The sequence below is a fragment of the Periophthalmus magnuspinnatus genome, chromosome 6 (genome assembly GCF_009829125.3).
Source record: "Periophthalmus magnuspinnatus isolate fPerMag1 chromosome 6, fPerMag1.2.pri, whole genome shotgun sequence".
Lineage (NCBI taxonomy): Eukaryota > Metazoa > Chordata > Actinopteri > Gobiiformes > Gobiidae > Periophthalmus > Periophthalmus magnuspinnatus.
This window is the reverse complement of record NC_047131.1, coordinates 27,034,182-27,043,041: the sequence shown is the minus strand read 5'-3', so window position 1 is coordinate 27,043,041 and position 8,860 is coordinate 27,034,182. Positions and strand designations below refer to the sequence as shown.

The 8,860-nt window shown below is 38.5% G+C and overlaps 1 protein-coding gene across 3 annotated transcripts in view; it reads left to right on the top strand.

The window, feature by feature from the left end:
- The first annotated feature begins 856 nt into the window (after positions 1–856).
- The window catches only part of fgd4a (FYVE, RhoGEF and PH domain containing 4a), a 54,095-nt gene continuing 46,091 nt past the window's right edge, over positions 857–8,860 (top strand). Inside the window, exon 1 of one of the 3 annotated variants that reach the window (XM_055222239.1) lies at positions 857–1,184. In XM_055222239.1, the coding sequence (XP_055078214.1) occupies positions 1,106–1,184 (79 nt within the window). In that variant the 5' untranslated portion in view covers positions 857–1,105. Of the gene's footprint in view, positions 1,185–4,565; positions 4,903–8,860 lie in introns of those variants that run through there. The other 2 variants (XM_055222240.1, XM_055222238.1) reach the window with 2 other exon arrangements.

Below are 8,860 nucleotides of genomic sequence, written 5' to 3'. Positions count from 1 at the left end.
ACTCACAATGTTTCCAAACCATTTAGTCTTCAACCAAAAGCCAGACCAGTGTTGTACTTGTAAAAAGGTATTGTTTTAATGGCTGTCTGTGTATAGTAGCCTATGAACGATTAGATTGTTTTTTCTGCAATTTCTGAATGATACAGTTAGTATTTCCTGTTCCCACACATGGGACTTTTATGATTTGTTTGCACAAATAAAGCACTGATTATGGAGAGTCTGAGAGGAACAGAATGAGTTTCACTGAGTGCCCTACAGTTTACCAGTGGCCAGTGTCATAGTCAATAAAAGACTTTTCCTTGAACTTCTGACTTTCTTATCTTCTGTACAGTTTATTATGGGTTAGTACTTATATGAGGAATGGAAAACACTGGGAACCTGAGAAAACACTGATCAGTTAAAATCAACAAATAATACAATTTCTTTTGAAAAAAGAAAGAAGATTAAAATATTATTATTATTGGACTTTACTGGAAAAAACAGTATTGAAAATGTTTGCAGCATCTGTTTTGTTTTGTTAAGTTGTCTTTTCTTTTAAAGATGTAAAAATGCTGTCCAAGTGCAGTCAGTCAACCAGTGAGCACAACTGTATTTTAATGTATTGCAGCTTTGTGTGTGTTTTCAGCCTGTGTTGGTTTGTCTGGTGGGTTAGTAGGTGATAATAGGTAAATAGTGTTACTTTAATTAAGAAATAAGTTGCACCAGAATAATTTCAATAATAATAATAATTCAATAATCATCACTGAAAAGTATAAGTATTTCTCACATATCTATGGTTCAGTGGAGACAGTTGGGCAGTGTGTTCAGCGCACAGGGCACTAGGGCGGGGCTTCTGCACAAGTCTCCTCTGAGTCCACACGCCCAAAGTAATGTCAGTCTACTGTAGTGTTATCAGCTGCACTTAAGACTTTAGTATCATTGGTTTGTGGTATGGGACTATCTTTTTGGTCTTTGGGAGCACGTTTTCAGCCCAAGGACCGCCGCCTTCTCTTCCCGTGCGCACTGCTCCTGTTGGACGCACGGCGCACAGCACCTGGCCCATGTTTTTGGAGGACTGTTGTTGGACACAGTGTCCGTGCTGGAGGGGTCAGTGCTACACAGGAGAATGGACGGATTCAGCAGGGTCGCTTTTCGGAAAAAGCCACGAAGTATGGATGAGTCGAGCAGGGAGTCGGACGAGGCAGGTGCGTAAGAAACAGTCAGAGAGAGTGTCTTTTGGTCTGTTTCTAAGGCGTTAACCACTAACCTTTAACCTCTATGTGTGAGCTTTTACCAGGATATTGTTGTGTTGGCTTCTTGTTTCTCTGGTGACAGTGTTTTCATGGTTAAAACTTGTTATGGTTTTTGCTGTGTGTTTGGCACCTTGTTGCATTCTGATCCCACCTCTAGCACGCACTGCACGCGCACTGCACACGCACTGCTCTGCCCACACATGTACTGTACTGTTTCAGAGGCTGCTCAACAAGTATGAAGCCCCGTGGCACGTCTCAGCTTGTCCTGGATCACTATCACTCTGCTGCAGGGCACATTTTTCCCACATGGACGAGGGGGTTTGATTGGAAGAGTTTAGTGTCCCACTTTGTTTCTAGTGGCTAAGGTGCAGTATAAATGTAAATGAAAGTAAAATGGATACAGATGCATTATGTAGCTGAACCTGGATAAGCATGTTTCTACTCAAAACATGCATTACATAAGTCAATAAAAGACAAGACCATGTTTTGCTCGATCTTGCAACTTACTGTTAAACTTGTGCAAACGTGTATCCAGGCGCACGCAGGTAAATCCTGTTCAGAATGTGAATCCTGTAATTCTGTGGACTTGGACCTGGGAATAAGTGGCACATTGGATCTGAAAAGTGCAGTGTCAGACACGGGAGCAGAGGCCAGGCCAGGTGAGGAGGCTCCTGTCAGGGTAGAGGCCAAATAACTGGAACCTGATTCATATGAACACTGTACATTCTGGCATTATTATGAAATTTCCCTCTGGTTAAAGGCTTGTTCTGTGCCTCAAAATAGGACAAATACACCGTGTCAGTGCTTGTTAGATCATGACTCATTTCAGTAAGAAGAGAATCATTATTGACCCTCTATAAACACATGCTGACTGTAGATAGGTCCTTATTTATTTACTGATTACTACACACACATTAGACTAGATTTTGCTGTGAATAGAAATAGTGGTTAACAATGTTTTACTGTCAACTATTTTGCATGAACAGAGGCAGTGAGGCTGTCATTTCTGTCGTGAAATAATGTCCCCTCAGTCTTCCCTCCTCTAGTCTGCCTCTCTGGGGAATAGACCATGAGTTAATAGTACTTTTCACATAATTACTGTTTATGTTCCACGCTTCACTGTGTCACAACTGAGGCCTTTGTCTGCCCCAGCCATTTACACATCACTATTAGAGACCATTAGGGGGGCAGTTTCATGTCACTGCTGTTGGAGACATAAAGAAAAAAGCAAAAGAGATAAACATTCATTTTTGTGTTGAGAAATTGTGCAGTTGGATTATAGTTTATTCATTTTTCTTCTCCACAAATGTCTGTATTATGTAGTTATTGCACTGTGACTAAACCTTAACCATTAAACTTCTTTTGACCAAGGGCTTCAGACTATTAGCACACACTGTATACTGTCTATTGGCCTGGGTGTCGTTCTAGTTATTGTTTGCTAAAATAACTGTATACAAAGCTGCTGCTATTATTATTTTAATGGTTAACAGGAAATCCGTTGTGTGGGCAGTGATTTGAGCCTTTGTAGGTCTGGTTGTACTTTTACTTTCCAGCAGGTGGCAGTAGACTCTCAGAAATATTAACATAAAGGTCTGTTTATGTCGCTCTAATTGCTCTAATTTGCAGTGCAGTTGCCTATGGCTATGTTGATGATTAAAAAGTCTTGACACCTCCCTCTGATAAATTAGAAATTGTATTGTTGACAGCCCAAGGACATGTAAAGATGATCGTAACTGCTCTGGCACACAAAGGTTTAATAATTTGTGAAGATTAGTAAGATTGAAAGTAGTTTTGTGTAATAGTAGTAGATGTTGTTAGACTCTAATTTAATACGGGTAATTAGTGTGAATTTATTACTCTTGTGTAGCTCAAAGAATACATTTACATTATTTATTCTGCAGAATTCAAGAGGGGCACGAGCACAACCTGAGCTGCACTCTATGGGTCCACTTTATTTGAGGGAGTTACTGCAGCTCTGTACTCCACCCAGAGCCATGAAGTCAGTTGACCAACTCCTGCTGCTGTGCCCAAAGGCTCAAGACCCGAGGTGACAGAGCCTTTTCTGTGGCAGCGTCCAGAAAAGCCTCCCTCTGCCTGTCACATCCTTTCGCTCTTTAACACATTTCATCACTCGACTGAAACTCTCACTCTTCACTCTTCTCCCTAAACGGGACATCCTGGTGTTATATTGTACTTTTCCTGTGCGTCGTGTTTTCAGGATATTTGTTTTTTTTGTTGAACTGAATTAAATAATATTAGAAAATTATGGCAAAATAAGTATTAGTATTTTCTGAGATCTGTTGCATTCTTTACACCTCAGTGCCATTAACTTAATTTTGGGTAAAAAATCTTGAGAATTCATTTTTCAACTCCCAGTTTTTCTCCTAAAGCTTGTCAAAAGAAGAATTATGCATGTTTTCTATCATGGAAAAACTCAGATATTATTAATTAATAAATAATAATAATAATAATAATAAATAAATAAATAAATAAATAAATAAATAAATAAATAAATAAATAAATAAATAAATAAATAAATAAATAAATAAATAAATAAATAAATAAAAATAATAATAATAATAATAAATAAATATTAATAATATAAATATAAATAAATAAAATAATACTAGACTCATCACAATAATACATTTTGAAGCACGATATATCGCTACAGAGTTGTGTAACGATAATATTTCAAGCCATTTTTAAATAACCATCTCATTGAAAGTCCTCTGCTCTAACAAATAAGTAACAGAATAAAGCAGTAATTAACCACAGAAGTCAATTTATTCAACCCTCTGTCACTCAAATCCTATCATTTTACAGCTAAAATTACACAAAAAAATCTTAATCTTAATATTGAACCCCCATAAATATCATTTCATCTTTCCTATATTGAACAATCATTCGATATAGTGATCATCAAGACAAGTCTATGCTTTACAGAACAGAGCAATGAATCATGATAATCCCACTCCCTGCACTTGCTTGTTCCACTCAGGAAACTCTCTATCTTCCCAATACCAGCCAGTGCTTCCTGTCTGTGTAGCAAAGTGCGGCTCTCTGTTTGGCGGGTCATTTCCCTGCATCACTGGCATTGTTAGCCTCTCCTGCCAATGTACTCTCTCCGTCAGACCTCACCTAAACTTCAGCTCAGTAAAGAACTATACATGACCAAGGGCTTATGGAGATTCCCCTTTTACTCAAACACATTGCTCCATCTCCTGGCAAGCTATGAAGCAATTTTTTTTTTTTCTATGCACCTTTGCGAAATGGAGGACATCCCACTTGTGGTATATAGACTACAGAGATGAGCTGGCGCACGACTAGAGTTTCTTAATGCTATTTGGCGTCTCGTACCCTTAGAAGAAGAAGCAAGCGAGGAAGGACGGACAGAAAATAGTAAACAAATGCGTATTTCAAGACGACAATGTTATTTATCAGTTTTATCAGTGATTGACAGCGAGATGGAGTGGCTGGCTGCTGTGTACAGGAGGTCTTTTCTAGGACGGGTGCGCTCTGGTAGGTGATTTTTTTAAATGGACATGCAACATTGACGTTGTACTTTGAGCATACAAAAAAAAAAAGACTGGATTTCCAATGAAACGGCGACGCAAGTACTGGTTTTGGGGTCGGACAGGTAAAGGGATGGGTCTCCTCTGCTGTTATGGTAAGATCACGCTACTCCGTAATGAAATCTGTGTGTTTTTGTATATTACTGCAAGTACAGTACTGTGATAATTTGTTTATTAGAATATCTTCATGCACAGAATTGGGAATATTTGATTATACTTGTGTGATAAGACGAATTTGGGATTTATCTCTTAGAATTTTTATTTAACTGTCTGTAAAACTCATTCAGTGTTTTCATTCACTCCATATTATTGACACAATAGCTGTGCCCATCCTTCTACAAATATAATAAGTAAATTCACTCATTGTGTTACCTCATATCCTTCGTTTGTCATCAATGAGTCTGACCTTAAACACTGATTGTTCACAGATTATGGTTTAGTTGGTCAAATGTTCTTTACGGGACAGTTTTTGGTCACTTTACAAACTATGTGGTCCCTTTTGCTTCACGGTTACTCCATGTCATTGGACAGAGGCGTGAGAAACAACATTTTAAGTCTAAAGAAAGAATTTGTTTCAAAGCCCTGGGAACTAACTCAAGAAGAGTCTTTCAACCGCTTTTTTGGCAACTCGGGATAGGATACATGTGTGTGTGTGTGTGTGTTTGTCTGCTCCTAAGTTAGCCTTGTTGTGTATATTTGTGTGGTTGGAGTATTGTCAGGGGTTGATTCAGGCTTGTTTAAGTGAAGCAGAGGAAGTGCAGGGCTTTGGCTCAGCTGCAGGAAGGAAAAGGCAGGAGCAGCATTGGGCCCCTGTCCTTTCACTGTGTGGGCCTTTGCGATGGGAAAGGCCCAACTGTTCCAGGCCTGTAGTAGAAAGGGAGAGTTGTACAAGAACAAAAGTGAAGCAAATGTGTTGGCTTTTCAAGAAATTGTTAATTGCCAGTTTGTTAATGGTGTTAATAAGTGTTGGGGAATATTTTAATGATCGTATTTGAGTGGTTAGGGCTGCAGTCGACAAAGGAAATTCTAGGTCAACTAAAGACTTGCCCTGCCGATTGATTAGTTGAGGAAAAAGGGGCTTATAGCAAAAGAAAAATTCAATTAAAAACTAGAGCAAACTTGACAAATGTGGCTTCTTCAAGGGAGGATGTCGACTAATACAAACTTTGGTCGACTCTATCTGTGTAATCCCTCGTTCGTCCAGGTGTGCACCATAAATCACAATACTCTGTTATGGAAATCTGTGCGCTTTGTAAGTGCAGTACTGTGATAATTTGTTGATTTACAGGTGTGGGATTAATAAATTTTCTTTTTCCCACTTCTTTTTGAGATTAAATAAGAAAAAAATATGTGAAATGTGCATACTGGATGCATGCGATCATTAATCTACTTGGTATAAGTAAATAAATAAAAAATTAAAATAAAATAAAACAATAAAAATAAATTAATAAAAAATAAATTTATAAAAAAAATAAATTTATAAATAATAAACAGATACATAAATAGATAGATAGACAGATAGATAGAATATATGCATGTCCACAATTGGAAATATTTGGTTCTACTTGTGTGATGGGGCGTATTTAGGATATGCTCTCAGTATGTTTATTATTAACACAACATTTCTGCCTGTCCTTTGATTTTACAGCAAACAGGAGAAGAGAGCAAAGACATTGGACTATGCAGTGTACGTATCACTATTACAGCCCCTAACACGCAGATAAGGCATAGACTTATCTGTTACTTCATACCATATACGCTGTTAGTTTGAATGCCATGAATGTAATTAATTCATCTCTGAACAAGACACAGTAATGGCCATTATAAATAAGAAGAGAGTATTATAAAAATTCTTCTTTGATTTTTCTTTGATTATTTGATACTCAATGGATTTTCCTCTTTGCGCTATACATCTGTCCCCTTTTCTGTTTGTTAATATTGTTCCAATATGCCCCGGGCCTGACCATGTTTTACACAGCCTGACGTCTCACACACACACACACACACACACACCCCCACACACACACACACCCCCACACACACACCTTCTGCTTTATGGTTCCCTCAGGTGCATGGCTGTCTGCTGTACAAACACTGTACACTTCTGCACACATTTACACATTTGGATAGGATAATAATAATGCACTGGGTTTATATATACCTTCGGGCAGTTCTGTTGGCGCTGTGACTCTCTCTCAAACTACATGACCTTTTTTTACCCTGTCCTCAGTCCTGCATTAGTTGTGTAGTACCATTTTGTTATGTGCAGTATCACGTGTTACCACCTGGGGGCTTTTGTCCTAAACCTGTCAATTTCTCTGGAGGAATAAACACTGTGTTATCAATTATTCATTTCATAAGTTACCCTCTGTCTCACATTTTTACTTCCTTGGAAACAAAAGAAGTTCATTGGAGTAGCAGCTAGAGTAGTCAAATTGGTCAAAAAACGTCAAAAACAGTCGTAAATTTCTGCACATTCAGACTCATTCATGCTCAAAGACGCACTATGTAACTTTTCTGGTAAGGAGTCCACTACTTGCTCATCTCCTTGCAGCAAGAGACTCACCCAGGCCAAGTTACAGGTCAAATCTTTTATTTTCGAATGTAAAATCTCCAAGAAAATCAATGTCATTCGCAATTGTATCAGTAAAACACACCACATGTTTTATAGTTTTCCATGTCGCCTGTCCTGCCAGAAGCTTCTAATCATTCTCTGGGCTGAACTGTGATTGCCCTCCTACAATATTATAGGATGTAAGCTGATCCTGTTAGTTAAGTATGTGTCAGGCTTGAGCAGAATACTAATGCCCTTGTTTTACAGAGCAGTGCCTGTGATAATGTCCACACTGTTTTGTTCCCTGTCACTCAGATATTGGTTACACAACACGTTTTATCCATCCATCCATCCATTTTCTTCCTCTTATCCGGGGCCACAGGGGCAGCAGTCTAAGCACAACATGAGCTATTACCTGTGAAATCCTTCTTGCAAAATACCGAATATTAAGTTACAAATGCGCCAAAATGCTGCTCTGCATTTTGTTCTTGCAAGTGATTTTATTTGACAGGTTAAAGCTCAAAATATGTGGTTTGGAGTTGTGTTTTAATACTAAGGAATAGACTTGATACTCAATACTCTTTCTTTAGACAATAGAATGACATTTTCAACATTAAATACTACTGCATTCTTTTACCACGGGGTCTTACATCTGTGTAATCCCTCAGTCGTCCAGGTAGGATCCATAGTGGTCCAAGGGCGTATATGAGTCTATGTGTCTTATACTTGTTCTGATACAGTTCTAAAGCTATTCGGGAAAGGTTCATTTCCGTCCTGTGAATGTAACTTTTTAAATATCAATACCTGCTCGAATAAGTATCTTGTTTTGACACTCATTTTTAATAAATATCTGATTTTCGATGCTTTTCATAGGTAAGAAGTGACTATATAGGTAAGGTTTGAATCAGCCTCCAAGAAATTAGTGTCACTGCAATGTCCCCCAAAAACACGACCGCCCCAGCCTATAAGCAGACTAAGCAGCTGCTTAGGGCCCCGAGGCCACCAGAGGGCCCCCAAGAGCACATACAAATAACGTAATGAAAATAATATATCAAGTTTTATTGGACACAGGGCTTGTGTGTTTACAGCAGCCTAAATATCCCTCTAAAACGATTACATTTGTTTTATATCTATAGTAGCAAAATATTTACTGCTGCTACTTAGTTTTTGAGTCCAGCAGAGGTGAGGGCAGCTATGTATTTACACCGGTGCAAGATCCCCCCCTTTATGATGTAAATTTATGCCCACTGTCGCCAACTGGAACACATTAAAATCCACCAGAAACGAAGAAGAAATGTCTAGAATTTCAAAAATCTTGACCCCCCTGCCTCATATGTTTGTCTCTTGTTCTTCTGACTATGGTTGTTGTGACATTCTGGATGTTTTCAGTCTGATGTTGGTCATATAAATACAAAAACAACTGGTCAAGGTGATTAGAGCAGAGTCATAATGTTGTCAAACGTGAATTGTGGCCCCAGAGACAAATTCAGCTTAGGGCC